Source organism: Nothobranchius furzeri, chromosome 17 (genome assembly GCF_043380555.1).
Source record: "Nothobranchius furzeri strain GRZ-AD chromosome 17, NfurGRZ-RIMD1, whole genome shotgun sequence".
NCBI classification, from domain to species: Eukaryota; Metazoa; Chordata; class Actinopteri; order Cyprinodontiformes; family Nothobranchiidae; genus Nothobranchius; species Nothobranchius furzeri.
This window is the reverse complement of record NC_091757.1, coordinates 44,143,722-44,164,842: the sequence shown is the minus strand read 5'-3', so window position 1 is coordinate 44,164,842 and position 21,121 is coordinate 44,143,722. Positions and strand designations below refer to the sequence as shown.

The window sequence follows — 21,121 nt, the reverse complement described above, 5'->3', positions numbered from 1 at the left end:
GAGATCCCTCGAGGTGAAGACCGAAAGCTGGAATGCTTATTTGAGTCTAAAGTTGATGTTTGCTTGGCTCTTAGAAGAGCCAGTTGTCTGGTATCAACCGTAGTGTTGCAGAGAGGCTTTGACTGGAGGTCAAAGGAGAAGATGGTTTCAAAAATGCTTCTTTCCCGAATTGGCCGGTTCGAGGGTCAGCGAGAAACCGAATTAATCGGAAAGTAAGTCTTGTTTTATTAAACTACTATGTTATGATTTCTGGCCAAGTTTGGTTAATCAGAATTTGACACGTTTCTGTTTTTACCAACATCCCTCAGAAAGCCACGCCTTCCTTCAGATACAAAATTCTCGACATTAATGTGTATCTCATATGATATGACCTGCACACAGTGATCCATGCATTTGTGATCTCTCACTTGGATTATGCGAATTCCTTTTTTAATGGATCCACATCTTTCTCGGTTGCGCGCCTACAGCTGGTGCAGAATGTGGTGGCCCGCCTTTTGATGGACACCAGACAGAGGAAGCACATTACTCCTGTTCTGGGCCAGCTGCACTGGCTTTGGGTGTGCTACCGCATCCAGTTTAAAATTTTACTTCTTGTTTTTAAGTCACTCTATCTTTATGCGCCTCTGTACTTGACTCAGCTGGTTCAGCCCTACGTACCTGGTCGAATTCTTCGCTCAGCAGACCACCACCTGTTACAGGTCCCAAGTGTTCTGGTGAGGACACGGGGAGAACGAGCTTTCTCAATCTGTGCGCCTCATCTCTGGAACAAACTCCCTCTAGCGGTGAGAATGGCCCCCTGCTCTCTCTGATTTTAAATCTCGCCTGAAGGCTCATTTTTATTCCTTGGCTTTACCTTCAGCCTAGTTAGCATTTTACTATGTCGGTTTTATTTTTATTGTTGGTTTTAAAGTAGTTACTGTACTAGTTTTATTACTTTCTTCCCATCTGTTGATTTTTATGCTCTTTTACTGTGCAGCACTTTGGTTGGCCTTGTCCGTGTAGAAATGTGCTTTATAAATAAAATGGAAATGGAAAAAAAGGAAAATTCAACTTAAATAAAAAAATTAAATAAATACATTTTGAAATAACATTTGAAATAATTGAAATGTATTTTTCTGAAATGTTTGTGTTTGTAAAATTTAAGTTAAATATTTTGTATATGTACTTTTTTGTTAATAAAAACAAATAAAGGAGCAATGCAATCCACCACCAGAGGCTAAGCTGTCCCAGAGTTACCGCAAGGACCAATATGGTGTGCCACCCCAAAAATGTCTTTGGCCCCTGTCAAAAATTTCTGGAGGCGCCCCTGATGCCCAGTTTGAATGAGCTTTGTCTGAATGTTAATATTTGATAAAATGTTTAATTTAGAATAGAATAGACTTTATTATACCCACAGTGGGGAATGTCAGACTGGCCGGCTGAATACAGGGAGTTGAGCTGTGGCGAGCGTGGCTTTACAGACACGGAAGTGCTAGCGTCGGTGATACGCCGGCTCGCGGTTTGATCTAGGAATCTACGAGCGTCCGAGCATAAATGAGGTGACACTGAGATGCTGGGTTTTTCCAAAGGTAAGTAAGAGCGCTTACTGTGAGTAGACAGTTCATCGGATGGATAGGTTGATTGGATACTCTGATCATGGATCTGAAGAAACGATGACTGAGTGGTGAGCTGGAGAGGCGACTTCCATATATAGTCGCGATTAGTGACGTAGGTGTGACATGGAGGGAATCCCCGCGAGGAGCATGCTTGGAGTTGTGGTCCTGGGTGGAGACCGGCTAGCTGGAAGTGGCTGGTTTGGGGACTTGGGCTCTGACAGGAACCCCCCCCCCCCCCCCCCCCCGTCTAGGGAAGGCTCCCGAAGTCCCAGAGGGACCCCAGCGGTCCCAAAAGTCCAGGGAAGGGTCCAGGATGGAGCGGGCAGTTTCCCCGGAGCGATCCTCTTGGGCCGTAGTCCGCCCAGTCGACAAGGTATTGCCATCCCCGACCCCGGCGACGAGCGTCCAGGACGTGTCGGACGTTGTAGATGGGCTCACCGTCAAGGAAACAGGTAGACGGAGGCGCCGGAGGCGGTAAGAGGGGAGAATCCACATAAGGCTTGAGCAGGGAGGTGTGGAAAGTGGGATGGATACGGAGACCTGCCGGCAATCGCAGCTGATACGAGACTGGGTTGATCACCTTCTGCACAGTATAAGGCCCAAGAAACTGGGGAGCGAGCTTTTTGGATCCGGCGCGGAGACCCGCAATGGACACGCAGACCTTAACCCCAGGTGCCTAGGAGGGACCAGGACGGTGTTGGCAGAGATGTTTGCGGGTGTAGCGGGCATTCGCTCGGGTGATGGAAGCTTGTGCCTTTAGCCAGGCGTTCTTGCAGCGCCTCACCAGGGACTGCGCGGCAGGAACGGCAACCTCAGGCTCCTGTTGGGCGAAGACTGGGGGCTGATAGCCATAGCAGACCTCAAAAGGGGACATGTGAGTGATCAAGGAGGTGTGTAGATTGTGGGACAATTCCACCCAAAGGAGGTATTGTGGCCACTGCGAGGGTTGAGCAGAGACAAAGCACTGGAGGTAACGACCCAGCTGTTGGTTAACCCGCTCTGTCTGTCCATTGGTCTGCGGGTGATAGCCTGAGGACAAGCTGACCGAGGCTCCCATTAGGCGACAAAAGGCCTTCCAGAACCGGGCCGTAAACTGGGGGCCCCGGTCGGAAACCATATCAACAGGGGACAGCTGTGGAGGCGCACCACGTTTTCCAGGAACAGTTCCGCAGTGCATCGGGCCGAAGGGAGACCCGGAAGGGCGATAAAGTGGACTGCTTTTGAAAACTGGTCTGTGACCGTGAGGACAGTGTTGAGGTTGATGACCGGCTGGAGTCCTGTGAAGAAATCCGGGCCCACGTGGGACCAGGGACGGCTGGGTACCGGGAGTGGTCTGAGGGCCCCAACAGGGGCCTGGCTGGGTGTCTTGGAGCGGGCGCAGATGTCACAGGCGCTAGTGTATTCCTTAACATCCTTCGCCATGCGCGGCCACTAGAGGTGGGAAAAATGATCGATTCTAAGATGCATCGCGATTCAGCCATGCATGATTCCACATCGATGCAGCAACATGACATAATGAGATTCTCTCCCTATGTCTATGTCGGGGGTCGGCAACCGCGGCTCTGGAGCCGCATGCGGCTCTTCCATCCATCTGATGCGGCTCTCTGTGCTTGTAAAATAATGAATGGATATTTAAATAAAATGCTTTATATTTTACTGCATTAATTTTACATCTGTATGCCAATTCTAAATGTAAAGACTGTCTGCGTAAACCTGAACAGCTCCAACCTGGTCTTACTGTGAGACCGGGTTGACGCGTCACGCTTGTGCGTAATCATAAAGGTGCATTCTGAGCTGACTAGGACGTGAGATTCTGGGATTCTCCTCAGCTCCTGGATGTGTCGCCACATTGGAGACAGGAACAAGCGCTATTCAGCCAAAGTTTCATCAGGGAGCATTTTCTAAGTGACAAGTCTCGCTTCAGTCGGAGGAATCTTCCTGCATGCGCTTTGGTTCTGCGACGTGCTCCAAGCCCCTCTCCACAACTTCAGCTCGATGTGCGCCGTACGTACGCGCTGACAGCGAGCTGCGCTGAGCTCCGTGTCAAGCTCAGATGAGAATCATTTCTTGAGTGATTTAGCTACATCTGCGCGAAATGAATAAAGTGTCAGTTCATCTGCTTGTGTCGGGGTAGTTCTTTCTATTCTTTCTGAGTCAAAATAAACGGTCAAATACGGGAACCATCCGGTCAACGCAAGCCCTGCTTTTAACCGTTCTGTTTTCTTGTGAAAATTGTTGCAAAGAGATATAATTTAACTTGATTAACACCAGAGCCAGGCGCACTGCGCCGTTATCTCCGTCATTGTAAATGAGGGGAAAACAAATTGATCAGATCCTTTTCTGACCTTCCCCACTTACAAAGTTTAATTACAACAAGCAAACGTGACAGAGCCTGGATTTGTATTCTTAACAGTCTAAACATGTTTTAAAAAGAAACGCATGACAAAAGTGGCACCTGCTCAGTAAAACCACCAACAGGGTGAAAAATACCAAAATATTGTAGGCAGAGATGGGCTACAGCTTCTGGATCCACTTTATATAAATTGTTTTATTGATTATCGTCTTATGAAAGATAACTTTGACGTACACAAGCGACCAGTACTGGCTGCTGTCACCTGTTGCGAGCAGCGCTCTACTGTCTGAGGGTAGTCCCCGCCCACAACGCCGCGGCTGCTGCGGTGTTTTCTTTACTGTGGGAAATGGGTAATAATGGCTCTTTGATGGGAACAGGTTTCCGACCCCTGGTCTATGTCTATGCAGGACAATAAAGTTTTGAGGTTTTATAATTACTTCTGGGGGCAGAGTTGCAATGACATGCTGCGTTGCCCTAGCTCCAATTTAAAACAGAAAAGGCAGACAGGGATACAGGGCCAACATTACCAGTAATCAAAGATGTACCCGTTACATTTAAATCGGATGTCTGGGCTAATTATGGTTTTGGGATCCTGGATGTGAAAGAATCACTTAACACAGTATTTGTTTACTCTTTTTAAGTTCAGTAGTATTCTATCTTAAAGCTGCTCTACCGAAAACATAATTTCTTATATTATTTAAGTAATTATAGGCAGCACACTTTAAAAATTATTGCTCACTATAGTGAATAGATGAATGTTCTGTTTTTCAGGGATTTCGAAATCAAAAAGAAATTGAAAACTATTCAACTGCTTTTATCAAGTAATGAAAATTTTTGTGTGAAGAATCGTGATGCATTTCAGACTCAAATCGAATCGTTAGGCAGATAATCGGAATCGGATCGAATCGTGAGGCAGGTAGAGATGCACACCACTAGCGGCCACCAAAGGGCCCGCTGGAGGAACTTCAGAGTCCGAGAGAACCCCGCATGTCCAGACATGCATGACGAGTGGGCCCAGGAATGCGCCTCGCTGCAGCAGGATGTAGGGACATAGAGACGAGTCGCAGGGGTCTCTGGAGGTGCGGGGTCGTCCTGGAGGGCGTGCTGGATAGTCTCTTCCAACGGCCACCTCAGGGGGGCCAGGAATCGGTGTTCTGGTAGAATCGGTGCAGGCTCGGACGTGGGGCGTGGAGTCTGAGAACTGGCGGGAGAGGGCATCAGCCTTCTGATTCTTTGTTCCAGGGCGGTAGGCGAGATGGAAATCATAGGGCTCGAAGAAGAGGGCCCAGCAGGCCTGGCGAGGATTATGCTGCTTGGCGGAGCTGATGTGAGTAAGGTTCTGGTGGTCCGTCCAGATCGTGAAAGGCTGGGTGGTGCCCAGAAGCCACTGTCTTCATTCTTCCAGTGCCCATTTTATGGCCAGCAGTTCATGATCACCCACGCCATACTTCTGCTGAGTGGTGGAAAACTTCCTAGAGAAGTAGGCGCAGGGATGGAGTCTGTCGTCGGGCCCGCCTTGGGATAGTTTTGCCCTGGCGCCGACATCTGAGGCATTGACCTCAACCACAAAGGGTACAGTAGTATCTGGATGGTGGAGGACGGGGGCAGTCATGAACCAGGTGACCAGATGGCGGAAGGCGTGAATGGTGTCTGGAGTTAGGCGGAACAAATGGCCGGGTAGGCTTGGTTGGGTGAGAGAGGCTCAACTACGGTGCTGAAGTTCCTTATAAAACGGCGGTAAAAGTTGCAGAAACCCCAAAAACTCTGTAGTTGTTTCCGGCTTGTCGGAAGGGGCCAGTCAGCGACCGCCTGGACCTTCTGAGGGTCCATGGTTATGCCCTGATCCAAAAATTATGAAGCACAGGAATGAGATGGTTCGCTGGTGGAAGGAGCATTTCTCGGGCTTATAGAACAGGTTGTTGTCCAGGAGCCGGGTCAGGACGGCACGAACGTGGTGGAGGTGTTCGGCCTCGGTCTTGGAATAAATTAGGATGTCGTCCAGGTAGGCAAACACCCACCGGCCCAGAATGTCACGGAGGACATCATTAATGAGGCGTTGAAAAACAGCAGGGCTGTTACACAGCCCGAAGGGCATGACCTGGTACTCTCAATGGCCGGTGGGTGTGATGAATGCGGTCTTCCATTTCTCCCCTGCTTTGATGCAGACCAGGTTGTAGGCGCTCCGGAGGTCCAGTTTGGTGAAGATCTGCGCTTGGGAGATAGAGTCCAGAGCAGTCGTGAGGAGTGGCAGGGGGTGATGGTCCCGGATGTTGATCTCATTAAGACCCCGGTAATCTATGCAGGGACGAAGCTCACCCTCCTTCTTCTTCACAAAGAAGAAGCCCACGGCACCCGGGGAAGAGGAGGGTCGGATGAAGCCCTGCTGGAGGGCCTGGTTCATGTACTCATCCATAGCTCTAGATTCGGAGGGAGAGAGAGAGAAAATGTGCCCTCTGAGAGGGCTGGTTCCTGGTTGCAGCTTGATTTCCATATCATAAGGGCGGTGAGGCGGCAGTGTGGTAGCGCGCCACTTGTTGAAGACTGTGGCAAGGTCTTGATAGGGCAGAAGCAGATTGGGAGGTGAAGGTCCGAGTCCGCCAGCCGAGCGGTCTGCAGTGGGTGGGGGAGAAGAGAGGTGGGCCTGGCACCGGGTCCCCCAGCCTAACAGGCAGTTCTGGGACCAGGAAATCTGGGGGTCGTGGAGGCAGAGCCAGGGGAACCCCAGGATAAGTGGAGAGGAGGGAGCGGAGATGATCAGGAAATGGAGGGTCTCCTGGTGGCCTTGGATGATCATCTGGAGTGACTGGGTTCGGTCTTGGACAGGATAGGGCTGGAGAGGCCTGCCGTCCACCAAGGTCACCGGAATAACCCGCTCTAGGCAGGTCAGGGGGATCCGTAGGCGTTTGGCCAGATCCGCATCAACGAAGTTGTTGGCGGCCCCCGAGTCCACCAGAGCGTATATCTGGTGTGAGGTCTCGCCATGAAGGAGAGTGATGGGAAGGAGGAGTCAGTGGGGAGAGACAGGGGCAGAGGATGACCCAGACTGAGCTACCCTGATACTCAGTGGGTGCCTTCGTTTCCCGTCCATAACGGGCAGTCCAGGCGGTGGTGGTGGGGGGAGCCACAATGAGCACAGAGACCCTCGCGCCACCGTCGCTCTCTCTCTCTCTCCCAGCTGGAGGTGGCCTAGCTGCATTGGCTTCTCGGTTGAGGTGTGTCCCGGTGCTGGCATAGGTGAATGAGGCAGATGTCCAGGAGTTCTGAGAGGGCGGGCAAAGGATGTGGGTCAAACCAGGACTCACTGGTCGATGCGCGGCGCAAGATCGGCTATTTCATCCAAGGTCTGGGGCAGTTCCCTTCCCGTCATCTCACCTCGGATGTAGGGTGCAAGCCCCTCTAAGAAGACAGCCCGAAGGGCAGAGTTATCCCACTGGAGTTTGGCAGCGATGGTGCGAAATTCTGACACATAGGTGCACACCAAGCGTTCCCGTTGGCAGAGTTTTAGGAGACGTGCCTCAGCCCCCACCTCACTACTGGGTGGAATGAAGGCCCTCCTGAGGGCGGCCACAAAAGCAGCATAGTCATTGCAGGCAGGGAATTTAGAATTATAAAGAGCGGCGGCCCACTCCTGAGCGCATCCAGAGAGAAGTGAGGTGAGTTGCGCCACCCGAGAGCGGGCATTGAGGTATTTTCCTGGTTGGCATTCATACTGCACATCCAGGGAGGCGAGCAGGCCATCGGGGCTCCCATCCACCCCATTCCACTTCTCCGGAAGGCTGAGCTGTGGCTCCTCCTTAGCCGGAGCGAGGGCTTGCTGCTGGAGAGCGTTGAGTGAGGTAGATAACTGAAGGGTGAGGTCGGTTAGAGAGTTCACCTTGGTGTTGAGCCGATCGACCAAAGCGTGGAGCAGCACAACCTCATTCTTTAAACGCTCAAACGCCACAGGACTAATGGACTCAGTCATCCTGTCAGACTGGCTGGATGGATACAGGGAGTTGAGCTGTGGCGAGCGTGCTAGCGTCGGTGATACGCCGGCTCGCAGATTGATCTAGGAATCCCCAAGCGTCCGAGCGTCAGTGAGGTTACACGGAGATGCTGGGTTTTTCCAAAGGTAAGTAAGAGCACTTACTGTGAGTAGACAGTTCGTCGGATGGAAAAGTTGATTTGATACTCTGATCATGGATCTGAAGAAACGATGACTGAGTGGTGAGCTGGAGAGGCAACTTCCGTATATAGTCGTAGTTAGTGACGTAGGTGTGACGTGGAGGGAATCCCCGTGAGGAGCATGCTGGGAGTTGTGGTCCTGGGTGGAGACCGGCTAGCTGGAATTGGCTGGTTTGGGGACTTGGGCTCTGACAGGGAAATTCCCTCAGTACAATTCTTTTAAACTCTTTTTTACATCCGTTCTGTGTTTAACTTCGTAATCCATTATTCTGTTTTTTACACAGTTTAGTAAAAAAGTATATTTTTTACCTGACATGTTTTGACTAATGCCTCTAGTCATCATCAGAGATCGTTGGTGTTGGTGGTGTCACAGCTGTTTATCCGCGAGCAGCAGAGGACAATGTCACCCTCTGCTGCCCGACACTGTCCCATGCATGATCCAATGTGAATACTCCATCATCTCTGTTCATAGTTGTGTATCCACGTCTCCTTCTTTCTATTGCTTGTTTGATCTATCTCTGTATTTTTGTTGTTCTGTGTTTATGATCCGTGTAGCGTCCCAGTCCATTATGTGGTTTTCTCTTGTGCAAACGTCTGTTACGGCTGGTTTCTTTATTGTAAAGAGTACAGGTAAACACACAAAGGCAGCAAGCTATTATTGTAACCTTCAATCACTAAAAATAACGAATAAAATTAGAAAATTGGGTTTCCAAAAATACGCAGCATAAGGGATACAGACATACTAATGTACATCCAGTATTGTGTAAGTACTGAACTGAATATTGCATTGATGTTAGCATGTAGACAGATAATGCCAGTACCAGTTAAACTGTGGAGTTCTACACTTACTGCGGTGGTAATGAATGATCTTAGATATCTCAGTCTGCCCCTGAGTAAAATTTTGTTTATTATTTAGATTTGAGCGCAATTTAGTTAATTTTTAAGCGGAGATCTGCACACCATGTTTCATTTTATAACAGCAATCCTATCATCATGAAGCTTATGACTTTGCTGACAAAGCATCATAAAAATGGAACAGAAAGCAGCTTGGAGTTCCTCTGACTAGTGTGTTCAGTAGGACAAAATAGTTTCACATATTTTAGATGTAGGTGTTGGAGCTGAAATCACTAAGCTTTATTCCTGCCAGAATAAAGACCATAGGTTAACTGAGATTCAAGAAACAAGAATACACATTTTTAAATGGCCTTTTTAATGATCTCCTTGTTTAATAATGTTGGTGTATAGGAATTTAAGAGAGAAGTGGAGATTAAACTCATACTTCTATGGAAATTAAAACATGTAGTATTAAAGATGAGCATGGTCAATTATTTTGAGAAATAAAAGCATCTTCTGAAATTCTTTATGTTCGAATATCCAGTGGCACTAAAGCAAGGTCTTGCAATTCACACATGGAACTTCACAGACTCGATCCCCCATATTTGTCTGACAAGCCCATTTGACAATCTCAGATTACGTTTCAGACAGACTGCAGCTCAAAACAAACACAATCCTGAAATTCTGACCTAACGTTTTTTATTTTTGTTCCACCCCAATGACCCCCCCAACCCTTTTGGAAATGCACACCTGATAATCTGTTTTCAAGAAATTTTCATTCTGATAAAAACAAGCATTATGACTGGAGGACTGCATGCCTGTTTGTGCCTTTTGACTCTGAGAGGAGGAGACACCAGGGACAAAATCACACCCTCCAGCTGCTGGAGGAGGAGTCTTCACACTGAGCGTCCTATTACTCTACTCTGGCATTTCCTTTTAGGCGTCAGTTGTTTATCATGCAGTCTACCGTCAAGAAAATAGAGGTTAATTACAATCCCATCAACGAGCAGAACACCTTCACCAACGGAGATGTCGTCTGTGGGGAGGTGAGGCTGGAAGTGGCCAAAACCTGTGAGGTGGACTTCTTGTACATTAAGTTCAAGGGGAAGGCTGAGGTCTTGTGGACAGAGAGGCACGGGAATACCACCCACACATACCACTCCAAAGACAAGTACTTTAGCGTTAGGCAGTACTTTGTCCAGGACAAAAACCTCAAGCGTAAGTTTTTATTTACTTATGTATGTATTATGAAAAAATTTTTGTCTTTTTGCAAACTCAACTTCTGTTATTTTTCTGCTTGTGGGCAACCAGATTCCATAAATGGACCGAGAACATTTGTTTATTAAAATGACTAAAATGCCAAACTGTTTCTTGACAGATTTCACCTGAAGTTTGATGTAAATAATTATAAGATGCATTTTTGAACATTTATAAAAACAGATTTATATTTTGCAAATGAACTCATACAGATTAATGCAAAATTCAATAGATGAGATGACGCTCAACGCTTTAGGCTGATTGATTTAGTTCAGTCAAAACAAACCATGTTCTAGTGGGCTTTTGAATTTTTACACACGTTACCAAGCTGGCCCGCTTTCACACAACCACTGTAGATACAAAAATCCCTTTTTAGGACTGTTTTTCTTTAACATTTGGTCATCATTATAATATTGATGATGGTGATGATGTTTATGGTTATTTACAGACAATACATTTCACAATTATTATTATTGTTGTTGTTAGTTTATAGGAGTATTATAGTAGTATATAATAGTACTGGTTAGTTTAAGTTAGTTGTCTCCTTGTATGTGCTGCACTGTCACCTTGAGTAATAATAATAATAATAATAATAATAACTGTTATTTAAACTGTTCAAAATTAAATGTTAATTATCCGTCTAACCTGTTCTAAAAGCAGAAGTTCCATTTTATTACACACTTTTACAATTTACAATCAGCCTCATCATCTTCCTCAAATAAATGCATCATTACAGTTTTGAAACACCATTCAGTGTTGTAATTGTTTACAAAAGACAAAAACAAACAGAAGTAACAACACATCTGTTTAAAAAAATTGATTCATTTAAAAAAAAATCAACTTCAGACAGGATCTTGTTAAACTGCCTCGAGTTGAATCTACTTCTTCTCTCTGTAGATGGCAAACAAATCCAGCTGACAAACCAGAGTTCAGAAACATGTAAGTATTCAACAATTCGGACTCAGAAATGTCTCTTTTGTGCACTCGGTTCCACAAAATGCTTGGTGTTGTGATTTTACTTCATTCAAGAACAGCTCAAACTTTTGAGTTTTTTCTTATTTTTCTGTGATTGTTGAATAAGCTCCTGTAAATAGGAAGTGACTCGCTGGTTGGCTTCTATAAGGAGGAATTATAAAACACAAATCAAATCACAAGACATCAGAAAAGTGCTCCAAGCATGCATTTGTACACCAACGACACAAATGATAATATAGTGCAAGTTGGATGAAGAAGGATGTGCTGTTCCTGTATTTAATACCGTTCCGGTCACGGTACAACATTTGCAGAACTCAGATTTCATTTGTGGCTCTTCATAATAAAAAAGAGACAAAGGGAAGCTGTCTTCTTCTATTAAAGCTCAATTGGAATGACCAAAGATCTACTAGACCTTGATACAAGAAGATATAATGCCCGCCTGCAACCTGTTTTTATGGATTATTCTTTATGAATTTACTGTAACTTGACAGTAATCTGTTCTATGTGTTGTCTTATGTATATTATGAATGTCCTGATTCATTGTGCCCTTTGCATGTTTATTTTTTGTGTGTTTTTGATCGTCCCCCATTGTTTTTACATTATTCGGGAAATGTGTGTGTCATCTTGGGCTCTGTTTTCATTTAAACTTTCTATGGAGGACCCACTTGTAAATGAGATGGTTCGGCTCAAGTGGCTGATCCTCCTAAAAGATAAGTAAATAGACGAGTAAACAAACAAATAAGTAAATAAATAAACAAACAAATAAAGAAATACATTTGTAAATAGGATGGGAGGCAGATCTTTTTAAATGTGTTTGGTGAAGGAGACCCGAGACAGGCTTCCTTTAAAAAAAAAAACAAAAAAACAAAGTGACTTTAGTTGATCCTTAGTTTTGTTGTTTTTACAGTAAATTCTTAGGTTGCAGTCAGACATGCAAACCCAGGAGTTTGTGGTTTGTATATTTTTTTCAAACACTGAAAAACATTTCAAACATGTTATGCAATCAAGTCTTCTGTTTCACAGTAACACACACCAGACCACTGAGATTAGATTAGCACAAAGTACTCCCGTTATCTTCTCAAATACATCATAATCATCATTTTGACCACTGGACATGGACACCAGCTCCTGCCACCCTAAAGAGGATGAAGCAGCAAAGAACAGATTATTAGAAATTCCCTTCAAATATTCTTGACTTAAATTGTTTAACATTAAAGGTGCATTATGTAGAAATTAAGTAAAAATGACACCCTGTGGTAAAATGTGGTTACAGCATTCACTTTAAACAACTGGAGCTTTTTGCCGGCCGTCGTCAAATTACAACTGTGGACGCTGCAGCATTAGCTCGCAGGAGGCACGGCACCCCCACGCTCACTGATGGTAAACAGTAGCTACGTCCCTATTTCCTTTGTTTTGAAAGGAGAAAACTGACAACCCAGCAGCCAGCTGGTTAGTAATATGTTAGGAATATTTTGTGGACATTAAAAAACAATGAAATGATAAAAATAAAAAAATTGTGGTTCTCTTGCATTTGCTTAAAAAGCTCCACCAATAACACGTTCCAGACCGAAAGCAACTATTGAACTATCAGGTTGTAAGTCTCGTCGAACAAGTCCTTCAACTTTAGGACAAATTACTAGAGTCCCCAAAAGAAAAACACTATTTGAAGTCACAGACTACAAAAGACGTTTGGAAGTAGAAAACGATGAATGGTGTTTGGCACTATCTTGTTTACCGTGGCAATATGTGTCGTGGTATCAGGAAGCTGTGTCCTGGGGAGGACAGCTGACAGGATGGTGTGTGACCGTGTTTGTGTTTAAAAACTAGCTTGGTTTGCAGATTTACCATTGCAGCTTTAACTTTCTGGTTTCTTCCCAGGTTTTGTTTTGTTTGCTAAAGAAATCTTTAACATTTCTTGCTATTTGCTTAGACTCCAACGTGTTGCCCCCAGGAATCCATGTCTACAGATTCTCCTTTCAGTTCCCTCATCAGTAAGAAACTTCTTTCAAAGTGTTTTTTTTCCACTTATGTAACACATAGACAGTATACGGAAGAATATCTACATACAACAACTTATAAAAGTAAATAAAGGAAGTTTGGGGTTGGGACAGACCACATTTACACACCAAACACTCAAATACACACACAGAACACACACACACACACACACACACACACACACACACACACACACACGCACACACGCACACACACACACACACACACACACACACACACACACACACACACACACACACACACACACACACACACACACACGCACACTACAGACAGATCTGGATGTAGTCTGTCACACCATGAACTCATTAAAGTTATGCAACAGGAGTATTCACGTCTCTTCCTGTTTAGGAGCAAACCCCTCAGATCCACCATTATTTTGGCCTAAATTGTGAGAACAGGGAAAGTTTAAAAATAATTATATCAATAATTATTTATGTAACTGTAGATGTTTTTACATCTTTGCTCCTCAGGAACATTCCTCCTTCTTTCAAAGGCGCCCATGGAAAAATAGTCTATTTGTTGGAAGCGAGGCTGAGCAGGTCATTGAGAATGGACAAGACAGAAAGCACCAAGCTCAGCTTTGTTCCAAGACCAGACTTGAGTCCTGCTTCTGGAGTGATGGTATGTGCTCAAAAGCACGTCTGTCAGTTCTGTCATGCTTGATTTTCTGTTAGAAATCTGAATAAACCTTTAAAAGTGCTTTGCATCTGGGTAACTCTTAATAAGTTTGATGCATTTTATCTATCATGCCTCCAGTAGCTTAGCTCTAGTTGTGTTGACCACACATGGACAAGGATCAATGGCTCCTGAGACTCAAAATTCCAGTTCTGTTTATCCTTATGTTACCTCAACTTGTGTTTATTAATCTATCTGTGCTTTAGACACCTCAGCATGAGTCAAAGGATAAAAAAATGAACATTTTTACCTCTGGAACTGTAGCCATGGACGTGCAACTTGAAAAATCTGGCTTCTGTCAAGGTCAGTGTCTTTAACCCTCCCACTGTGCTAATGGGTGTAACCCCGCGAGGAAAATTGACAATTGAGCAGGATTGATGGTTTGTTCCTTGAGGTCCACATGGCAGGGGTGAGGTGGTGCTCACTCCTCACCCCTGCCACATGGACCCAAGGGATAAACCATCAATCCTGCTCAATGGCCAACTTTCCTCGCGGGGTTACACCCATTAGCACAGTGGGAGGGTTAAAGTAATATAAGTCAATTGTCATATTGATTTGTCTTTCAATAAGGACACCACAAAGCTAGTTTGTCTTTTCTTTGCATGACAGGAGAACAATTAAAGGTTTTGGCATTCATTAAGAACGATTCATCCCGTGAGATCAAGCCCAAGTACTGCATTTATACAAAGCACAGCTTCTTCGCTCGTGGGAAGAGAAGACTCCACTGCAAAGACTTGATTAAAGAAGTGGGAGCGCCAATCGCACCGTGCACCTCGCAGAACGTCACGCAGGTCATCACCATTCCTCGTGAGATGGAGCCGTCCATCATGAACTGCAGCATCATCAAAGTGGAGTACAGACTCAGGGTAAGCAGCTAGCTGTTAGCCTATCAATACAACCAGAACTGCTCTCTATTTCTCCAAACGGGGGCCCGTCAAAGCACACAAAACTGTTTCCTGTCAGATTTAACTCCTGTTTTTGTGGTTTCTGTACCCGAAGTGTGACCATAACTTACTCTTTTTTTTTAATAAATATTGAACATATTTTATCCAGTTTTATTGATTTGTGTTACAAGGTTTTTTTTTCATTATGGAACAACATATAATTTATTCTGAGCAACACTGCACATTAGGTTGCCTAATTGTTTGAAACTGATTTAGATTTTTACCTATTTTTACATCTTCACACAGGTTTACCTAGATGTCAAGTATGCTTCAGACCCAGAGATCAAATTTAACATCTTCATCCTCCCAGCCTTTGGAGTCCCTGCTGCAGCTTCAGCACCACCAGCTGCTGCAGGTTTTGGATATGAGCCGTTCGGGAATCTGACCCCTCCAGTTTGGGGCGTGTCCTCGCCACCTCCACCATTCGCACCACAGCCTTCTGATCCTCCTCCTCCTTATGGAGCATATGGAATGTACCCTCCTCTGAATGATTTCAACAATACATTTTAGGAATGTGGAGAAAAAAAATACATAAAATAAAAAATTATATATATATATATATATATAATTAAAATAAAAACTGGGAGTTAAAAAAGACAATGAAATGAATCTTTCACACATTCATATTAACTTTGTTATGTTTTTGCTAGAAGTTACAGAAGATTATTTGAGAGAGGAGAGAAGGAGGTCACCTGTGTAAAACAAGCTACATTAAACAGAGGAGGGGTGGTGTGTGTGTGTGTGGGTGGGGGGTGGGGGGTGGGGGGGGGGCGGCTTAGGTTTCACCTCTCCAGCTCTGAACCTGATTCCAGAACAGTTTCAGTCCTATGTTTCAGTCTAGGCCACAAGGCCACACCCTCCTGCATTATGGAGCTGGGATTGGGACAATATTCAATGTAAATTGTACCGAGTTTTGTAACTTGGAACATGTTTCATGACATGTAACTTTGGATTTGTAACTTGTAACTTTAATTTTCTAACTTGTAATTCTCAGTTCGTACTTGTATTTCTTGTTTTGTAACAGGAACATTTCATTTTGTACATCGTCGTCGTCGTCGTCTTCCTCCGCTTATCCGGGTCCGGGTCGCGGGGGCAGCATCCCAACTAGGGAGCTCCAGGCCGTCCTCTCCCCGGCCTTGTCCACCAGCTCCTCCGGCAGGACCCCAAGGCTTTCCCGGACCAGATTGGAGATGTAACCTCTCCAACGTGTCCTGGGTCGACCCGGGGGCCTTCTGCCGGCAGGACATGCCCGAAACACCTCCCCGGGGAGGCGTCCAGGAGGCATCCTGTCCAGATGCCCAAACCACCTCAACTGGCTCCTTTCGATCCGGAGGAGCAGCGGTTCAACTCCGAGTCCCTCCCGAATGTCCGAGCTCCTCACCCTATCTCTAAGGCTTAGCCCGGCCACCCTACGGAGGAAACTCATTTCAGCCGCTTGTATCCGCGATCTCGTTCTTTCGGTCATTACCCAAAGCTCATGACCATAGGTGAGGATTGGGACGTAGATCGAGAGCCTGGCTTTCTGGCTCAGCTCCCTCTTCCCCACGACAGATCGGCTCAGCGTCCGCATCACTGCAGACGCCGAACCAATCCGCCTGTCGATCTCCCGATCCCTCCTACCCTCACTCGTGAACAAGACCCCGAGATACTTAAACTCCTCCACTTGAGGTAGGACCTCTCCCCCGACCCGGAGGTGGCAAGCCACCCTTTTCCGGTCGAGAACCATGGTCTCAGATTTGGAGGTGCTGATCCTCATCCCAGCCGCTTCACATTCGGCCGCGAACCTACCCAGCAAGAGCTGAAGGTCAGAGCTGGATGAAGCTAGGAGGACCACATCATCCGCAAAAAGCAGAGACGAGATTCTCCTGCCACCAAACTCGACACACTCCACACCACGGCTGCGTCTAGAAATTCTGTCCATAAAAGTGATGAACAGAACCGGTGACAAAGGGCAGCCCTGGCGGAGTCCAACCCTCACTGGGAACAGGTCCGACTTACTACCGGCTATGCGGACCAAACTCACGCTCCTCTGGTAAAGGGACTGAATGGCCCTTAACAGAAAGCCACCCACCCCATACTCCTGGAGCATCCCCCACAGGGTGCCCCTGGGGGCACGGTCATAAGCCTTCTCCAAATCCACAAAGCACATGTGGATTGGTTGGGCAAACTCCCATGCCCCCTCCATCACCCTTGCAAGGGTATAGAGCTGGTCCACAGTTCCACGGCCAGGACGAAAACCACATTGCTCCTCCTCTATCTGAGATTCAACTATCGATCGGACCCTCCTCTCCAGTACCTTGGAGTAGACCTTTCCAGGGAGGCTGAGGAGTGTGATCCCCCTATAGTTGGAACACACCCTCAGGTCACCCTTCTTAAAGATGGGGACCACCACCCCGGTCTGCCACTCCCTAGGAACTGCCCCCGATGACCACGCAATGTTGTAGAGACGTGTCAACCATGCCAGCCCTACAACATCCATAGCCTTGAGATACCCAGGACTAACCTCATCCGCCCATGGGGCTCCGCCGCTGTGTAGTTGTTTGACTACCTCAGCAACTTCTGCCCCCGAGATCGGACAGTCCATCCCCAGGCCTCCCAGCTCTGGTTCCTCCTCGGAATGCGCATTGGTGGGATTGAGGAGCTCCTCAAAGTATTCCTTCCACCGTCCGACTATAGCCTCAGTTGACGTCAGCAGCTCCCCATCCCCACTGTAAACAGTGTGAGTGAGTTGCTGCCTTCCTCTCCTGAGGCGCCGGACAGTTTGCCAGAACCTCTTTGGAGCCGATCGATAGTCTTTCTCCATGGCCTCACCAAACTCCTCCCACGCCCGAGATTTTGCCTCGGCAACTGCCACTGCTGCACTCCGCTTGGCTATCTGGTACCTGTCTGCTGCCTCCGGAGACCCACAGACCAGCCACGGCCTGAGGCCTCCTTCTTCAGCCTGACGGCTCCCCGAACCTCTTGGTGTCCACCAGCGGGTACGGGGGTTGCCACCACGACTGGCACCGGCCACCTTACGACCACAGCTAGCAACAGCCGCCTCGACAATAGCAGAGTGGAACAAGGCCCACTCGGACTCAATGTCCCCCACTGCTCTCGGGACGTGGTCAAAGCTCTGCCGGAGGTGGGAGTTGAAGACCGTCTTGACAGGTTCTTCTGCCAGGCGTTCCCAGCAGACCCTCACTATGCGTTTGGGTCTGCCAGGTCTACGCGGCATGTTCCCTTGCCATCTGATCCAACTCACCACCAGGTGGTGATCAGTTGACAGCTCCGCCCCTCTCTTCACTCGGGTGTCCAAAACATATGGCCGCAGGGCAGATGATACGACTACAAAATCTATCATCGACCTGTGACCTAGGCGTCCCTGGTACCAAGTGTACCGGTGGGCATCCTTATGTTCGAACATGGTGTTCGTTATGGCCAAACTGCGGCTTGCACAGAAGTCCAATAACAAAACACCGCTCGAGTTCAGATTAGGTGGGCCGTTCCTCCCAATCACACCCCTCCAGGTCAAGCTGTCATTGCCCACGTGAGCATTGAAGTCCCCCAGCAGGACAATGGAGTCCCCTGATGGAGCACTATCTAGCACTCGTCCCAGGGACTCCAAAAAGGGTGGGTACTCTGAACTGATATTTGGCCCATAAGCACAAACAACAGTCAGGACCCGTTCCCCGACCCGAAGGCGCAAGGAAGCTACCCTCTTGTCCCCCGGGGTAAACCCCAACACACAGGCAGAGAGTCTCGGGGCTAACAAAAAGCCAACCCCAGCCCTCCGCCTCTCACCCGGAGCAACTCCAGCAAAGTAGAGTGTCCAACCCCTCTCCAGGTCTCGGGTTCCAGAGCCAATGCAATGTGCCGAGGTGAGTCCGACTATATCTAGCCGGTACCGCTCAACCTCTGCCACAAGCTCCGGCTCCTTCCCCGCCAGCGAGGTGACATTCCATGTCCCAAAAACTAGTTTTCTTGTCCGGGGATTGGACCGCCAAGGCTCCCGCCTTGGTCTGCCACCCGATTCGCATTGCACCGGACCCTTCATGTTCCTCCTGCGGGTGGTGGGTCCACAGTTGGACAAGCCCATGTATCCGGTTCGGGCTGGGCCCGGCCGGGCCCCATGGGCGAAAGCCCGGCCACCAGGCGCTCGCTCACGGGCTCCAACCCCAGGCCTGGCTCCAGGGTGGGACACCGGTAACCCTCCGGGCCGGGTACTCCGACTCTTCGTTTTAACCGCCATGAAAGATCCTTTTGTACATGTATTTTTTATTTTGTAAAATCAAACTTTTATTTTGTACATTTACTACTCATTTTGTAACATCAAAAATTCATTCAGAAACATGAAACTTTTGGTTTTTACCTAGCAGACTTCCAAAATAAAAAAAAAATCAATGTACAAGTTTGAAATCAAAACTCTCAAAACACACATTTCATTCTACGGGTACAAACCTCAAATCTACAGTGTTACAAATCATTTTGTCTCAATTCTAGCTTCGGTGGGAGGAACTTGGGTGGAATCAATGAGAGCACGAGTCTTAGCTACCAATCACGTTTCTCAAATTCCTGTCCAATCATTGGGAGAGGGGGGCAGGGTTCTGTCAGAGCTGTAGAAAGAGAGAGTTATGACCATCGACATATACATACTGGACAATTCATTTCCATAGGCTCCAATATCACGTTTTTGAGGCCAAATGGGAGGTGGCCACCACCGCCATTTTGACCGTGTCAAAGGTTCCGTCAAGCCCAGACAATTCCAAAAAAGGGAAGAGAGATGGAGCTGAAGGTGGGGCTGTAAGGCTGGGATCAATTGAAGACACCCGGTCTAACTAGCTACAAGCTAACCTGAAGCTAACCCTGGCTAACCCAAAGCTAACGCATATATTATGTCGATGGGAGGTGGGAGCCAAGCTAACAGATGTAGCCACCTAGCTACAACCGGAGCTAACTCTGTGGAACACCCATCAACCGCATGGAGTTCAGGTGGAGGTTTGCAGCGCTTTTTCATCAAAAGTACCTTTCTGTGAATAAAAAAATATTAAATCAGTAAGTTTATAAGTTATTTCTGTAGTGAAAATATATTTTGCTTTGAGCAAGTTTTCACTATTTTTAACGTACAGTATTTTATGGACTATAAGTCGCTCCTGAGTCGCACCAGCCATTAAATGTATAATGAAGAAGAAAAAAAACATACATAAGTCGTATTTTGGGGGGAAATTTTATTATTTTTCTTACAAAATCTGAGACCAAGCGTTTCACATTGCAAGACAAGTACCAGTAACAATAACTGGATAATGCGCCGCAGCAGCATGCCACGGTCTCCAGCAGAGGAAGGCGGTGTTTGAAACCCTCCCAGCGGGACAGGGGAACTCATTCTTGGGTCAGAGTCGGCCCGTGGCGCGGTGTAGTCGCTCAGGAGTAGCAGGACCGGCCAGACTATGAAAAAAGTGTGATTTATAGTCTGGAAAATACGGTAGTTATTAGTATTTGAGATAAATTAGCAGGCTAAATACATTTCATATATTTCCAAAACGTAATACTTGTTTGTATCTTGTACAGCCAACTAGCCTTCATTCTGGACTCAGTACAATTCACCAAAAGTAAAGAGACATTATACAGATGATGTAAGCACAAGATAACTTACTGGAAGAAACAGAATTATTATCATGAGAACCAGAACAAGACAGCCTGATAACAGTCATGTGAAAATAACAGTTAAAAAGTATGTATGTGTAATAGAAATAAAAATATATTAGAATTTGTGTAACTCACTGTGTTCCAAACAATAAATAAGCCATAGCTGATTAGCAATCATGAAATGAGGTCTGGGAGTTTTTAAGTTTCATTCTTTTATTACATTTTTTTCTGAGATCTGTTAAAAGGTCACCATGGCAGCCTGTGTGTCTTCAACATCGGCTACACAACGCAGCTTGAAAGTTCCAAGTACCTGTCTTGACCACTTCATGTATGGTTTTGTACTTTAAACAGCTAGGCCAAACCTGTTATTTTTTTCTCCATAGCCATTTGGATCATTGGAGACAGCTACGTGAGGCGTGGTGCCCAGAGAGCTGCAGAGACCCTCTGAGACAACCTTGGCCTCCCTGACGTCTGTGTCTCCTGGTTCGGTTGGGGCAGACTGAGGGGGAAAGACCTTCACCCCTTCTTTTTCAACTCCATACATGGAAGAGCAGCTCCTGATGTCCTTCTCATCCACTGTGGCGGCAATGACATGGGGGTGGTCAGCGGTGTGAAGCTGGTGAACATGATGGACCTGCACTGGCTTTATCTTCTACACCCTCATATCACACTGTTGA

At 46.7% G+C, this 21,121-nt stretch overlaps 1 protein-coding gene across 1 annotated transcript; it reads left to right on the top strand.

Annotated features, from left to right (window-relative positions):
• The first annotated feature begins 9,834 nt into the window (after positions 1–9,834).
• zgc:110626 (arrestin domain-containing protein 3) lies at positions 9,835–15,467 on the top strand. Its single transcript, XM_015972497.3, has 7 exons — positions 9,835–10,164; positions 11,101–11,142; positions 13,109–13,169; positions 13,671–13,821; positions 14,082–14,178; positions 14,485–14,741; positions 15,066–15,467. Exons 1-7 carry the CDS (start codon positions 9,903–9,905, stop codon positions 15,327–15,329), a joined length of 1,134 nt encoding a protein of 377 aa, XP_015827983.3. The 5' UTR covers positions 9,835–9,902; the 3' UTR covers positions 15,330–15,467.
• The last annotated feature ends 5,654 nt before the right edge of the window (positions 15,468–21,121 follow it).